Below are 17306 nucleotides of genomic sequence, written 5' to 3' on the forward strand. Positions count from 1 at the left end.
AACCAGGAGACACCAAGCAGGTGGCTCTGGCTTCTGGAAGTTTGCAGAAGAAGAGATGAGGCTGAAGGCCTGGGCTATAGCCTTTTATCCTGGGCAGAAGCGTCTATAAATTATCCTCCAGATCACCTCTGCTCAGGCAATTCCAGAACCACCCAGATTTGTGCCAAAAAGAGCCTTCAGCCTTGCAGGAAATGGAGTTTTCTTGTGAATGATACACACAGAGTTTCTCACCTTCATCACTATTGACATTTGGGCTGGATAATTCTTTGCCATGGGGACTGTCCCATGCATTGCAGAATGTTTAGCAGCATCCCTGGCCTCTACTGTTAGACACCAGTAGCGCTTCAGACCCCAGCGTGACAACCAAAATGTCTACAGACTGTGTCAGCCTCAACCCTGGCTGAGAAACCCCAGCCAGGTGACACATGCTCGCATGGCTGAGCCCAGGTGCTGTGTGATCATTACAGGGTTACGCCCAAGGCCATCTGCAAATTCATAAGTCAGAATATAACCACTAGAATGGTGAACGCCTACCACAATGAATTGTCAAGGATCTGGCAGATGTCTGGCAAAAATTCATTATCTCAGGAAGAAATTCCCTAGCAAAGTGCCAAAGACCATGCTCAGAAATTTCTTAGTTTCATAATAAGGGAAAAAAACTCACCCTTTCTCCTGTGAGGAATTCCTTAGCAAAGGTGTGTTCTCCGTAAAGCAGAGGTCTTTAGACCTGGAGCTGAAGCTCTGGGGCACAGGAGAGTGAGGCCTGTAAGAAGGAAGGAAACAGAGTCACCAACATACAAACTGACGAATGTGCTCCCAGCAATTGGGCACTAGATTCAAGAATGTGCCCACAATTCAGTGATAAATTTTACATGGAAATTTGACTAAAGGTCTATCTGAATTGTAAAAAGCTAGAGTTTCAGGAGAGACCATTAGAAACAACTCTCCCCAACTAGATTGAAAATGCAAATCAGAAACTCACACAGGAGACCAGATGCCGTGGGATGATACCCTTAGGGTCAGTTTGGCATTAATAGGAGATTCAGACCTTTGCCATTTCCTACAGAGCTTCCCATTAAGAAAAGCATTCAGAGTCTGATAGGCCATTTTATATGCAGAAAATTCTATTATTATTTTTCTTAAGATCACAAGGTATTTACATTTAAAATATTCTAATAGAAGACCAAGCTGCAGAAGTCAGAGCCAAGGGGTCCTAATGACATGACAACCGGAACAGCAAAGAGGAGGCTCTCCAGAGTACGCAGTCACAACTGAAGCAAAGCCAAGGTCCACACGGGGCAGGAAGGCCCTTTGCTACACTGGCCTGTTCCCTGAAGGAAGGGCCACCATAAACGTATGATCCAAATCAGAAGCTTTTCGAGAGGAAATAATCGCACAGGCACAGCAGGGTCCACCAACATATATGGTCGCCCTGTTAAAGGACACATGATGTTTAAAAGCAACCAGTTTTTCATGAGAAGTTACAGAAATCATTTTCATTCCTAATCCCTGGGAATATGTCATTTTACACACTGTCATTTTATATATTGCCTTCCTTAAAGGAGCCTGGTCATGCAGAGATGCTGTGGATGCCCTGAAACACTCACCTGGTAAAAGAGCAGTAATCTTTCCAATTGTAGATACACAACAGGGGATGAATTTTAAGAAAAATATTTCCACTTGCTTCTCTTTCTCATTCAAGCATTCACCTGTGTCCACCCAAAAGAAGTGACTGAGGCAAAAATCTCAGTGGAAGTTCATCAAGCCAAAGTTGAGGGCATGCCTGAGAAAAACATGAACCACAGCCAAAACTGTGGCTGTTTTTCCAAAGGAGAATTTGGAAGTTTCAGCATTCAAAGGCATATAGAAAAAAAAAAGTCAGAATATAGGAGTAGTGAGACAAAATGGTTACATTCTTGTGAAACCCAGGAAAATCTCCATTTTACATAAAATAAGGTGAACATTAGAAGAGAAAAGGGGAGTGAAGGAAGCATCAATTATGTAGATGTCCTCAAGTAGGTGGAAGAATGTCTGATCCTGTCTTGTCTCTGTTCTGCTTCCTGTGAAGATAAACTTGTAACAGACTTTAGTTTTAGGAGCTAGAGCCTGGGACCTAAAGTTACAATCTGCATGTCCTTGCTCAGGGGAGGTTAGCAAGGAATTTCCTTAATGAATGATCTGTGGGGCAAGTTCTTCCCAGATGCCCAAGGCCTTTGCCTTTCTTTTGCATAAGGAATTGGGAAGGGGCCTGAGATTTTTATTTCCTTTTCACACTTGTGACATATACAATAAAGCTTGGGTCTTGTGGACAAGTAAAACCTGGGCCCCTGAGCTATGTCTAACAACACCCATCATGTCTGGGGGGAGTCAGAAAAGAAATCTGTCTGGGGCCAGTTATTGCCCACAGGCGCCATCTTTGGGCAGCCCTGGGCCCCTTCTTATGGAGAACGCATCTCATCATACCCCCTGCCTGTTGGAGTTTAGACACAACTGACGAGCATTAATGTTAAAATAGAGATCATAAGACTGACAAGGCCAGGTGCAGTAGCTCACACCTGTAATCTTAGCACTTTGAGAGGCCAAGGCAAGAGGACTGCCTGAGGCCAGGAGTTTGAGACCAGCCTGGGCAACTTATTGAGACCTTGTCTCTATAAAAAATAAAAAATAAATAAAAATAGCCAGGAGTGGTGGAACACATCTGTACTCTCAGCTACTCGGGAGACTGAGGCAGGAAGACCACCTGAGCCCAGGAATTTGAGGTTGCAGTGAGCTAAGATGATGCTATTGCACTCTAGCCTAGGCAACAGAATGAGATCTTGCCTCAAAAATAAAAAATAAATAAATGAGCCTGACAAAAGAGACTCTTTGTGACAGTAAGATACTAAATTACTAACAGGATCCAAGGCCATGCAGAGCAAAGGTTAAATCATTTGCAGCCCATCAATTAGCTTAACAGGTCACTTGAGTCCAATATTGTGGTTCATCTGATTAACAAACTTCCTTATCTTAACTTAAAATATTCCAAGCCTTTAGACAAAGTTTCATTTCTTTAACCAATTACAAATCAAAAAATCTTTGAGCCTACCTTTAACCTGTAAGCTCCCTGCTTTGAGATGTCCTAACGTTTTGGGTCAAACCAATGTATGCCTTCCATGTAATGATTTATGATTTTATTCAGAACCCCTGTCTCCTTAAAATGCATAAATCCAAACTGTTACCTTACCACCTTGCTACCACTTGCTCAAGACTTTGTGGGTGTGGCTCCCCAGCCTATGGTCACACATATTTGGCTCAGAATAAACCTCTTTAAACTATTTTACAGAGTTTAGGTCTTCTTCCAGTTACATAACATTACTAGGAGAGCTGACTGTTACAGTGACCTCCCTCAATTATTTAGCCACCCTGCACTTCCACTTTCTCAGCCATGTAATGTAAATTAAAAGAAACAAAAACCCTGGTTTCGTTGCATTAAATAGGATGTAAATGGAAGCACAGAGTTTGGCTACTGATTCCATTACGTTCATTAGACTGTGAGCTCATTATGAACAGTTGCCATGGTGCTTTCATCTTGTTTTACCTGATACCATAAGGAGGTATCCAGTTCAATGTAGGTTCTTAATAAATACTTAATAATGAATGGGTTAAACCCCAGTAATCATAGCTTATTTGCATGAGATTGGCTTTTTGACTCACATAAATGATTTCTACATCATTAAATCAATAACGTTCTTGGAATCACCGCTGTAAAGAGCGGACAACATTCAAGAGAGCTGCGGCTCTGCTGCTTCTCGGGAAGTATGACCCGTGGGCTCTCACAACAGCTCACGGCAGCACCACGTTGCACAATGCAGAGGATTTTCCCTTCTTGCCACTAAGAAGGAAAATCAGAAGTGGAGAAAAGTCAGAAGTCCAGTTTATTAATATCTTCTCTGTGGTGGCCACATCTGGCTGACTGCATCATTGTTTAACATTTTTGTTGTACTTTGTGTATACAAAGGATTTTATAGTTGTAGTTAAGCATATAGGGAATCCTTTCTCAGCTTTTTTATATAGTTATATTTCTAAAGAGCCAAAAATAAAATGAGTTTCACCAGGAAATTTCCCAAAGAGACTTCAGGCCATTCCAATTTACCATCCAAATACTGTTTTCCACTGTTCCAAATCCTTTCCTCTCTGCAAAGACAGAAGCACAGAGAAGGCCTCTGGGCCCTATTGCTCGACAGGATAGCTGGCCTGTGTCCCAGAGAACTTGAAGGCCACACATAGAGAAGATGCAGGTCACCCAAAAAGCACACATTCCAGAAGCTGGCAATAAAAGTGGCAGTCCACAGAACCGAGAGCCTGGCTTTTTCCCTCTGACTTAATTAGGGTAGAAAATGTGGATGAGATCTATATTATTCCTGACTTTTTCTCTTCTCTTCAAAGAAATCCAACTGACATTTTTCTGACTTCACTTTTAAGCCTGGGAACTGTCTAGTTTCCCAAATTTCAGCATTACTGATTTCCCCCATGTCCCAACAAACTCTGTATATACATTTGCAAAATGCATAGGTACCTATAAATTTATAAGCAGGCAACACCTGTTTTGAATAACTTAGAAATTACAGAAGATAATAAATAAAACAAGTGTACATAATTCTATAATTCAGAGATACACAATGTTAACACTCAGAGAACTTCCTCTCAGTCTTTATTTCCTATTTATAAATGAATATTTTTAAGTCAGGTTCAAACATCTACGTGTAGACACACGTTCATATTTATCAATACAAATTGCTTTGTCCCTTAATTGTTCAACTCAGCCACCCCATTAGCATGTCCCATGTGATTAAATATTCTTCTGCAAGGCGGTTTTAATGTCAGCCATCATATTGCATACACACATTACCACATTAAGTTTGGCCGTCGATCTGATGAAAATTTAGGGGATTTCTGAGTTTTTACTAAGGTAAGTAACAAACACTACGAGAGTAGATAAGTCTTTGTATATGTCTTTGAAGTGGAGCCACTGGGTCAAGAAGTTCCTCGGAGCCCACAGGCCTCTTGCTGGAGAAGAGCCCACCCCCATCACTATGCCTTTCAGTTACAGGTGGGAGCAAGTCCCTATTCTCACTAGTCCTGGGAGTTAGCCATGTTTTAAATGCTCAAGCAGTAAGTTTTAAACAGCCAGGACTGGTGGATGTGATGCAGGTCCTGCTGCTATGATCATCATCAAGACAGGGTCACGCCAGACTGTGGGATGGATGCACTTTGGTGCCCACACCTCTGCCTCCTCCACCCTCATCTTCAACAATCTCCTCATCTCCAGACCTCCTCGTTCTTTCTAGATCCAAAGCTGAAGGATACAAAATCAACAGGCAATGGTATAGTCACACAATGGAATTTGCACAACAGTGGAAATGAATGAACCACAGCTAAACAAAACAATGTGGAGAAATCTTAGAAACATAATGTTGAGGGAGGAAAGGAATTAATAGAAGAATATCCACATGATGCAATTTTTTATAAGGCTTAAAACCAAGCAACTCTAAACAATGCATTGTTTAGGATTAATTTATATGGTTTTAGACAAATAGCTAGCTAAATAGAGAGATGAGAGACATAGATGGACAGATAGATAGGAGGTGAATGGGTGGCTAGATAGAAGAGAGGTGCATATGTGCATGTGCAAACACACACAAAGGAATCGCAGAGTAGTCTCCACCTTAGGAAGCAAAGGGATAGGGTAGAAAAGGAGCCAATCAGCTGGTAAACACACAGGGGTTTGCAAAACCTAAGGTTCATAATTTATTCATATGTTACATATATTATTTTGTCTGTGTTAAATATTATATGCTAGAAATTTGTAAAGGAAGAATGAACTTATCACATTGAACACAAGGGAAATTTGCATAGTAAAGAAATGCTACAGAGATGATTAGATAGAAAATGGGAATAAGAGAAAGGATGGGACAGAAAACTGTACTGAAATCCCTAAATACAGGATTAAAACTAATTATTTCTACTTATCATTTCTAGTTTAGGAAGTAAAGAAGCTCTCATTTTTAAAAAGCCTCCTAAAAATTAAGGGACTAGGAGAGAAAATGGATATTAACAGGAATACTGAATGAATTGCCAAACCAAGATGCCCTGTGCATTACATTGAAATAGAAAAAAAATAAATTAAAAGAATGTATTCTTTACATTACAAATGAATAATCTTTTCACTTCTTCTGTTTGCAAACATGATAAAAATCTTATTCATTTATACTCCACTAATCTTGAAAGCGTCCCCTAATTGAAAAATATGTTGGGGTTGACGTTAACCTTTGCTTAAACAGCCAGTTTTGTTACAAATGATGCAAATTTATATTTTGTGAAGAATGTCTAGAGACTTAAAAATGCCCCGGGAGGATTTGTAAGGACAGTTAACACAGGATTTGTTGAATATGAATGGATATTACTAATCACCAAAGGGTATAATCATGTACCCCAAAGCCTGGGGAGGTCTTTACAGAGAAATATTTATAAAAGCAATTTTAGGAATTACTTGAATGTAAGAACATCAAGTGTATTTAGGGCCTAATTTGAATTGTTCTTTCCCCTAAGGAAAATAGTTTAAACATCTAGTGACCTAGCGGTATGATTTTTGAAGTTTATAATTCAACGGAGAAGGGAAAAGACAGTTTAGGGCAGGAGGGAATTGACTGAGCCCAGTGGGACACAAGAAGTAGACACACGGGTAACAAAGCCAGGCACGCGTGGCTGTTCTTAGCCAGCTTGCTGCAGATGCTGGTGATTACTGCTCAATAAATGTCCAAAACTCACAATAAAAAAGATTGGTGGGCACTTTTTCCAAGGCTTACACACAGGTAGTAAGACAGAACAGTCCATCCTTAGTCTTAAGTAATTCCTCAGGCATAACGGTGCAATCCTTCCTTTTCAAAGCAAAAGGACAGATGGCAAAACTCCAGTTTGGAGGATCACTGCCGTGTAATAAACAAGTTTTCAACCCTCAACCCAATGAGACACGAAATCGGTATTGGAAAGGTTGTTTTCAGTCAGAAAAAATCTGAGGAAAGAAATCAGATGAACATTCACTCCAGTTAGCTGGAAAGCCCAAAAAACTCATCATTACCATTAGATGGGCTCATGACTTTGTACAATTAAAATGATTTATCTCTTCAATAAATCATTTTAATTGCACAAAAAACAAAAGTATACTCCTTCCAAAACAAATCAAATGGGCTGTGTGTTTTCAAGAAAGATAATATAAGATTCCTCACATTAATGCATGATGTGCAGGCCTTGGATAAAAAGCTGTATCTTTTTCTATTGGTCATCCTTCCACAGAGGGACCAAAGAATGCTTCAGTTCCAGGGTAGAAAACGTTTAGCATTGTCACTAGGAATACAGATGGGACTGAAAGTGCCTCAATGTGTTACTGTATGAAACCCAAGATCCTTATATTTTGCCTGAGTAGACAGCTCTCTGAAAGACCATTCTACAACTTTTGTTAACATTTTTCATAGGATATATGTATATGCAAACCATTTGCTCAGCAGCAATACCCCGTGTTTCAAAAGGGAAGTATACTTTTTAAAAATTATTCTAGCCAATGACTAATTTCAAATGAACTAAACATTCAAGGACATTGTCTGAAAGAGAATAACAATCGATGACAAAGCATGCATGAAGCTGATGGCAGATTTAGTCCCCACATCATCATGTTCCTAGGTAGACCCTGCCAGGAAGCTCTTCCTGGAGAGAGGAGACATTTGTCCCAGTGGCCTGGCGTGACCTGATGCACACAAGGATTCGGGACTCACCGCAGAGAATGACAGACAGCACCAAATGTCTCTAAGGGTCACAGTTCTCTCTGCCAGGTGCTACAGGCATTTGAACAAGTCAAGGCTTTAAAGGATTTTCTTTCTACTTGTTCTATTAATGTCAATTAATAAGAGAGGGTATTGAAATCTCCAGCTATGATTTCTCTCAGTTTTTGCTTCATGTGTTTTGAAGCTCTGTTATTAAGTCAATAAACATTGAGAATCGTGTCCTTTTGATAAATTGATGCTTTACCATTGTATTATTACATGGCCTTCTTCATCCCTAGCAACAGTCTTTGCTCTGTAACCTACTCTTTCTGATATTAATACAGCCAAGCCACGTTTCTTTGTACAGTATCAGTTCTAGCATTGTATGTCTTTCTTTCATCTTTTTATTTTTAACCTATCTATGTTTTTATATTTAAAGTGTGTTCCTTTATACGTACCATATAGTTGAATTTTGCTTTTATTCCCAATATGACAGTGTTTACTTTTTAATCAGAATATTCAGTCCATTCACATAAAATGTGATTATTGATATATTTAGGTTTAAATCTTCCATCTTGCTACTTGTTTTCTCTTTGTCTATCTGTTCCTTGTTCCCTTTTTCCTCTCTTTCTGCCTTATTTTGCATTAATTATTTTGTATGATTCCATTTTATCTTTTTGTTGGCTTATTAGCTACAATTCTTTTTTGTTATGTTAGTTGTTGCTTTACAGGTTACAGTAACACATCTTTAACTTCTAACAGTCTAACTTAAAATGATGTTATCCCCCTTCCTACATAGCACACAATAGTGACAGACACACACATGTGCAGGATCTAACCATGCACCACTACGGCACACAACGCCCCACTTACAACAGTACGCTCCAGTTTCTGCCTCCCCAACCTTGGTGCTGCTGCTCTCATACCTTTATACATGATATAAAACCACATTACATTTTTGTTATTCTTGTTTAAATGGTCAATTATCTTTTAACAACAAGAAGAAAAGCATATATTCAGAAACCCTTAGTGTTTCTAGTGCTGCTTGTTCACTTGTGCAGATCCGTCTTCCTCTGAAGGGCTGAAGCTCACACTTCTCTGCCGGGCTGTACCTCACACTCACCTTCATTGTCATATTTAACTCAACTCTTCAGGGCTACTTGTTTCTGCATCTGCCTCCTCCTCAACTCGACAGTGAGCCCACAGCCCACAGAGCACCTGGCACATAGCACAGAAATTCCAGAGCTACTTGAATCCGGGCTTCCAGAATTTCTCTCCAACAAACACATCTCAGGGCAGTCACAGTTTCCTTGTGTCGCACTACCATCACTCTTAAGAGACTTAAAGTGTCCAAGTGGGAGCAAGGTAAGTGACATTGCATATTCAAACCTAGACCACCTGGTCTTGAGAACTGCAGGGTGGGGTCACTGCTATGAAACGGCTGCCTGGTCAGGGGCCACATACCCCGCCCCTTCCATTTCAGGGGGACCCCAGCACCAAGTTCCAGACCTGGTCGGGAAGGACTGCACTGTGCGGCATGCCAGGCTCTGTCCTCCTCCGCGTCACCCACCCTCTCTCTTCTCCCACACACCGCCTGGACGCTCCAAGCAGTGCCGTCACAGAAGCCGTTCTGCCATCAGAATACCAGAAGGAAACAGGCAGCTCACTAAATCAGAATTATCCAAGGAGGATTTAAAGAGGGAAAATTTGCAGATGTAGGGGCAGAGTGTAGGGAAAACACGCACAGTACAAGGGGATTAGGAATGGCAGACCTTGTCACCACCCCGACCTGAAGGGGATAAGGGGAGAAAGGCAGTTGCTAGAACCCACAAGGAAAGAGTCTTACAGAAGGGCCAGTCTGAGACAAATGGCAGTCTCTGGCCAAGGGACACATCAGCCACAGGGGTCTTTCCAGGAGGGTGGGAAAGGGACAGCTAAAGAAGTAAGTACCCCAATCTCATGCTCCGTCTCCTGCCATGTTCTCATGGGCTGAACCCAGCCAGAAGCCAGACCAGGGAGCTCTAAGAAATCCACTGAGGTCAGTCTCCCAGGGCAGAGGGCAGGGGGAGAAGGGGGCAACCTACAGTGTGCTTGAGACGACAGGACCAGTATCATCCTGTGTGCTGAATAACTCCCACGCACACACTGCTATCACCACCGCCAAGTGGACTTCACACAAGCAAGAAACAAACTGCTATTGTGTTTGGGAGTTTGGGGTTATTCATTTTACAGTGGCCTGTAGCACTTTATATGACCACACATCTGACTCGAGGAAAACATTCCACAAACATTCCTTCAGTGATTTAACAGATGTGCATTGAGTGCCAACGTTTAGACAGTGCCCGATGGAGTGGGGTGAGGTGCACGTGGAAGTCAAGGGAGGGCTGGTCTGTGTTCACGGCAAGCTTCAGACATAGGGATGAGATAAAACAACACAGCCTAATATAATAAAGGCCAGAAAAGGCCATCAATCATGCAGTTGTGAGAGGAGACAGCAAGGAGCTAACGTATTTTAGCATCCCCCATGAGCCAGGCACAACAGACAGGGCACTGTGATCTCCCCACACAGGGTTGGCAGCTGCAAGCCTGGCTTTATTCTCACTTGAAATCAACATGCCTAAAAATGAATCAACGCTTTCCTAAAAGTCACCGGCTCAAGATTCATCATTGTACTTAAAAGTTCTAGCCAGAGTAATCACACCAAAATAAAAGGAACAAAAGACATCGAGACTGGAAAGGAAGAAGTAAAATTATCTCCATTTGCAGATGACAAGATCCCATGATCCTGTATGTGGAAAATCCCAAAGAATCCACAAGAAAGCTACCAGAGCTAATAAATGAATGCAGCAAATTGCAAGTACAATATCAGCACACACACACACACAAAAAAAACGTCTTTTAAAGCTCTGAGGCCCTGGAATTATCAGGAACAACCCCAGATCTGGAACAACCATGAGAGCATTAGATTGCCCCTCCCAAGTCTGCCAGCACAGCCCCTCCTGCCTCGCCATGCACCTCCCACCTTGCTCAAGCTCTGGCACCACCCCCTGCCTGTATTCCAGGCCATCCCAAACACCTTTCTCTTCTCATTCTTTCCTGCCAGGGCCTACAGCAGTGGTTTCCAGAAGCAAGCACACAGCCAAAGCACCTGAGGAGTTTACTTCAAAGACTATTTCCCAAATCCTCCCCCAGAGATTCTGATTCAGGAGACTACATGGCTTGGCTCAGGGAGTTATATTTTTTAACACAACACCCAGGAGATTTTGATATGGTACCACATTGTGAGAAACACTGGCACAGAGGATGAATTCTGGACTCTCCAGCTGGCACTAGTGTCTGCTCGTAGCACCACTCTTTGAACATTTCCAACCTCATCTCTATCAGCTCTACGGGCAGACTCCAGGAACAATGTGTTCTAGGCCACTATCCCCTTATGGGGACCCAGAAATAAATGTAACCAAGGAGGTAAAAACTGCAAAACATAGCTGAAAGAAATTGAAAATCTAAATAAATGAAAATACACCCCATGTTCATGGGTTTGTTAAAATGTCAATACTATACAAAGTGATCTACAGATTCAACGCAATCCTTATCAAAATTCCAGTGGCATGTTTTTTAGAAATGGAAAATCTGGTCCTCAAATTCATATGGAATTTCAAGGGGCTCTGAATAGCCAAAACAATGTTGACAAAGAACAAGTTTCCAGGATGTACACTTTTGAATTTCAAAACCTTCTACAAAGCTACAGTAATTAAAGTAGTGGGGTACTGGCATAAGGACAGACATATAAACCAATGGAATAAAATTAAGACTCCAGATATAAACCTATACATCTATGGCCAATTGATGTTACCACAAGGATGCAAAGATTACTTAACAGGGAATAAATAATCTTTTCAACAAATGGTGCTGGGATAACTGGATTTCTACATGCTAAAGAATAAAGTTGGACCTCTACTTCATACTATGTAAGAACAATTAACTCTAAATGGATCGTATGTTTAAAAGATAGAACCATATAAGTTTTAGAAGGAAACAAATCATGACCCTGGATTTAGCAATAGATTCTTTCTTTTATCATCATTATTTTGTTTTTTTTTAGAAATAGGGTCTCACTCTGTCACCCAGGCTGGACTGCAGTGGCACGATCATAGCTCACTGTAACCTCAAACTTCTGGGCTTAAGCAATCCTTCCACCTCAGCCTCCCAAGTAGCTGGGACTACAAGCACACACATACAGCTAATTTTTTTTATTTTTTTGTAGAGACTGGGTCTGGCTATGTTGCCTAGGCTGGTCTTAAGCTCCAGGCCTCAAGCCTTCATCCTGCCTCAGCATCCCACAGTGCTGAGATTACAGGCATGAGCCACTGTGCCTGGCCTGCAATAGATTTTTAGATATGACACCAAAAGCACAAGCAACAACAGAAAAAATAGATAAATTGGACTTACTAAAATTAAAATCCTTTGTGTGGGCCGGGCGCGGTGGCTCACGCCTGTAATCCTAGCCCTCTGGGAGGCCGAGGCGGGTGGATCGCTCGAGGTCAGGAGTTCGAGACCAGCCTGAGCGAGACCCCATCTCTACTAAAAATAGAAAGAAATTATCTGGCCAACTAAAAATATATAGAGAAAAAAAAGAATTAGCCGGGCATGGTGGTACATGCCTGTAGTCCCAGTTACTTGGGAGGCTGAGGCAGTAGGATCGCTTGAGCCCAGGAGTTTGAGGTTGCTGTGAGCTAGGCTGACGCCACGGCACTCACTCTAGCCCGGGCAACAAAGTGAGACTCTGTCTCAAAAAAAAAGAAAAGAAAAAAAAGAAAATAAAATCCTTTGTGTGTCAAAGTATATTATCAAGAAAGTGAAAAGACAACCTATAGAATGGAAGAACTGTTTGCAAATCATATGTCTGATAAGGGTCTAGCATCCAGGATATGTAATGAACTCCTACAATTCAACAAAAAGGCAACACAATTTTAAAATGGGCAACACTTAAATATACTGTTCTCCAAAGATCTACAAATGGCTAATAAGTACATGAAAAGATGCTCAACATCATTAGTCAATATAGAAATGTAAATCAAAACTGCTATGAGATAGTACTTCATACCCACTAGGGATGGCTAGAATTTAAAAAAAAAAAAACAACAGGAATATGAACATGGGCAAGTATATGGAGAAATTGAAACTCTCATGCATTGCTGCTAGTAAGGTAATGTGTGGAAAACTCTGTGAAAAACATTTGGCAGGTCCTCAAAAAGTTAAACAGAGCTACCATAGGATCCAGCAATTCCACTCCTAGGTATATTGTACCCAAAATAATTGAAAAACAGGACTCAAACAGATTCTTGTGCACCAATATTCATAGCATCATTATTCACAACAGACAAAATGTGGAAACAGCCCAAGTGTCCATCAATAGATGAGTGGATAAACAAAATGTGATATATATACACAATGGAATATTATTTATGCATAATAGGAATGACATCCTGACACATGCTACAACATGATGAACCTTGAAAACATTATGCTGAGTAAATAAGCCAGGAACAAAAGGACAAATACTGCATGATTTCCCTTACATGAAATATCTACAATAGGAAAATTCGTAGAGACAAAAAGTAGATTCGAGGTTACCGGGGGCTGGGAGCAGGGGGAAATGGGGAGTTATTGCTTAATGAATACAGAGTTCCTGTTTGGCCAGACAAAAATGTTTTAGAATTAGATAGTAGTGACAGTTGTACGACATTATGAATGTAACTAATGCCACCAAACTGTACACTCAAAAATGACTAAAATGGCAAATTTTATGATATATATTTTTCCACAACAAAACAACTGAAAAAATTGTTTAAACATTATATAACTTATGAGCTGGCATATTTATACCCATTTCCTAGGTGAGCAAACAGAGGCCAGAGAAGTTAAGTAGCTTGCCAAAGACTGAGTAGCTAAAAGGTGAGCAAGCTGATATTTCTGAGCTGAGGACTAAGATCCACACCTAACACTCAAATGTGTCACATGCAGGGGAAACACGTGGCCCTAGGAAGAAAGGGGGACTCTTACATTTTGGGGGGCGAAACGCAACCGGCGCCCGCGCCATCCCGCCCCCATCCAGCCCCCTCCCCCTCCGGTCCCGCCCGGTCCCGCCCTGCAGCACCCAGCACAGCACCCTGCCCTGCAGCACCCCGCCCTGCAGCACACAGCACAACACCGGCAGGGGGCGTGCACGCGCCACCCATGTAGGGCTTGGTGACCTGGGCTGCTGCTGCCTCTGCAGCCGCCCCGAGGCCGGGCCATCCCGAGGGGAGGACAGTGCTGGTCTGCGCGCCCACGCGGATTCTCCCGCAGGGGACACGTTGAGGTGATGGGACAAGTGTTCTCGCACTTAGAGGATGTCTGGCGGGCGCTGACTGGGAGAGGACGTTGTAGCGCACGGGCTCCTGGCGCCACTATGCTGTCCACTATGCTACGCTTCCTGTACGCAAGTAAGTACAGTTGGAAAATCTACAGACATTTGACCATGTATTTTTTTCAAATGTAAACAACTGATGAAGAAGTATCCACTTGTATCCTTTTTTTCTTCATCATCTTTAATAGAGATGGGTCTCTAAGTTGCCCAGGCAGTGGCTATTCACAGGCCGTTCACAGCGCACTGCAGCCTTGAACTCCTGGCCTCAAGCGACCCTGGGATTACAGGTGCATCACTGTGCCTGGCTCACTGTTTTTAATTCGGATGAGGCAGTGTGTTCCAGGACTTTCCCTGGAGGGAGAGAGCTCAGCCCCCAGGAGTAGACTCTGCAGGGTGCACAGGCTGGGGTCCTGGGGTGCACCCACGGAGAGCAAACTGGACAAGTTCGCGTGAGGACTGCATGGGCTTTGGTCCTAACCTGACCAGGTGTCTACTGACATGCCCTGTGATTCCTCTCCCACAGCCCTGTGCCTTCTAGCACACTATTCTGCAGATGACACAGACACTGTGACAAGAAAGCCAGCATTTCACAGCTATCTAAACCCCTGTCTGCTTCACTGAGAGCACGGGATCCTCTTACCAGATGCTGGGCATGGCCGGGTGACCCGCTGCACAGTGAGCACTCTCCAACACCACACCCCCGGGGCTGGCCAGGGTGGGGAAGGGCCCTGACTACCAGGCTGGAATCCTGCAACTCTGCCTCCCAGAGCACGTTTCCTGCAAAGCCCTTGCTCAGCTCAGCCCCACTCTCCCTGCATTTCACTACACCCTTCTTGGAGCTCTGGCACCAAAACTCCCTCTTGTGAATCAAGAGTCCTAGTTTACCGCAGGCTTATAAAATCAGAAATATTAGCGATACTGTGAATTATATACTAGATGGACCCAATTAACTCCCCCACTAATGTGATTGGGGAAGGAAATAGCTCATCAGAATCTTGTAAACTACCAACTCTCACAGCTGTGTTCTAATTACTGTACAGTCACAGATAAAATAATCACGCTGAGGCTGTTCACGACCCTTCTGAACCTGGAATCAACGGCGACCAACTTCAGTCTAACTGTGAGCACCGCTGGCCTCAGGGCTAATCAAACCAAATGCAAGTCTGCAAGCTCTGAAGGGAAACCAGTAAGAGTTGATTGGGAAACATGAAAATAAATCCATAAACCCCAAAAATAATTCCACCCTATCATATACTCTGTAAACTGTGAATAGACACAAAGCAAATAACATCATAATAATACCATATAATACTTTGTATTTTTCACAAAGATCTAATGCCCCATATTAAGAAAGCCCATGGGCATAGACAAAATTCCAAACTGAGAAATGTTACATTTTGCAAATCAGTATTTCCTAAGAGTGCATTGCTGTACTACCTCAGTGGGTATGAGCACAAGGCACTGTTCCAGGAAGGGGCTGATGGGCAGGCGGGTCACCTGCTCTCAACCATTTGGGCAAGCAGGTGGCTGTTCCTGCAGCACCCACCCCAGCCTCTTCTAAATTCTCAATGGTCCAGGCTAACAGAAAATAGAAATCATTGTGTGTGTGTATGCATGTGTGTAAATATTGCATGTATATATGTGTATGTGCATGCATACATGTATAGATATGTATATATATGTGGGTGTACATGTGTGTCTGTATAGACTCACATAACTGTGCATATATGTGTATGTGTATGTTAAGTGCATGTGTATGCATGTACATAGATATGCACGCGTGTGTGCTGGCCCTCCAGAGGGGGCCAAATGGCTGTGGCCAGAAGGAGGCCCCCCAGTGGGTTTTCAGATCCCAGCAGCACCCTCCACACCCATCTTGACCAGCCCCTCAAGAGTGTGCTGAAGGTGCGTGCTGACCCTCAGGGCAGACTCCTGCCCATGCCCTGTCCTTCATCACCGATCGCCATTGATCCCACCACAGAGCCCGCCTTAGAGCCTCAGAGGGACCGCTGGTCCTACCTCTGGCCCCAGGGCTGCCTGGGTGGCAGGGGAGGGGGTGCAAGCATGAGAGGTGTGTCACTGGGGAGCCCCTACCCTGCACACGTGTGATCAACATGGAATCACACAGAGTTACCTTACACACCCAAGCATGCTCAGTAGTGGGCAAGCTGGCCCGGCTCATGTGGTTGTCACCCAATACAGCATCTTCCTATGATGAGGGCAGCTTCTACCACCAATGAAGCATGTGTACTGTTGTGAAAACATCTCTCACCCAAACCTTACATGATCCCTGAGCAGAATCAGTGGAGAGTGCCCTTCCCAGGAGGGAGTGCTCTCAACATAACAGCAGGCCCTCTCTGTGGAGCCTGACCCTTGAGGAGCTTCCCATGTCCTAGTCAGAACAACTGTGCCTCCTGAGACATCCTAGGACAGTGGGCCTTTTGGCCTGCCCATCTGCTGTCACTGCTGCAGTCTGCTCTTGGAAAGACAAAGCCCCAAGCTCCTGCACTCTCAGAGCATCTGCTCCCCATCAGGAAATGGCCCTGCTACACACACACACACACACACACACACACACACACACACACACACACACACACACACAAAATACTGGCCTGAAAATATGTATAAGCTACAATTGCATTCAATTATTTATTAATATTGAGCACCCACTCAGCCAGCGGCAGACACAAATAAGACATGCTCCCTGCTCTTGGACAGCAAACCCTTGCTGGGCATCAGCTGTCTGAGAACGAGACAGGTAAGTGTTTGCTGCCGCGTGGGCACAGGTGGAAATGACAACCATCCTCACTAAGACAGGAGCAGGATTTGTTCTCAGAAAACTTGGAGGTAAAGTAGGAAGGAAGAGTAGACTGTCCAGCAAGACTGACCCCTCCCCAGACAAACCAAACAAAACCTCCAGGGTGGGCCCTGACCTCTGAATCTGTAAACAGCCTCCGCATGCTGAAAGGAAGCCTGCCTGGTCCCGGCGTGGCAGGGAGTGAGGCATGAGGACACAAGGGCTGGGTCCTGACCCACGGGAGTGCCGCTTGGTGCCCTGCAGGCTGCCAGACTTTCTCCTGGGGCCCAAGCTGGAGGGT

General features: G+C 43.3%; 1 protein-coding gene across 1 annotated transcript in view; it reads right to left on the reverse strand.

Moving 5' to 3' along the window:
- OCA2 (OCA2 melanosomal transmembrane protein) overlaps positions 1-17306 on the reverse strand; it is a 178216-nt gene that overhangs the window by 159772 nt on the left and 1138 nt on the right. The window contains exon 2 of the mRNA XM_045560414.1: positions 665-763. Within this exon, the coding sequence (XP_045416370.1) occupies positions 665-763 (99 nt within the window). The remainder of the gene's footprint in view (positions 1-664; positions 764-17306) is intronic.

Source organism: Lemur catta, chromosome 9 (assembly GCF_020740605.2).
Source record: "Lemur catta isolate mLemCat1 chromosome 9, mLemCat1.pri, whole genome shotgun sequence".
NCBI lineage: Eukaryota > Metazoa > Chordata > Mammalia > Primates > Lemuridae > Lemur > Lemur catta.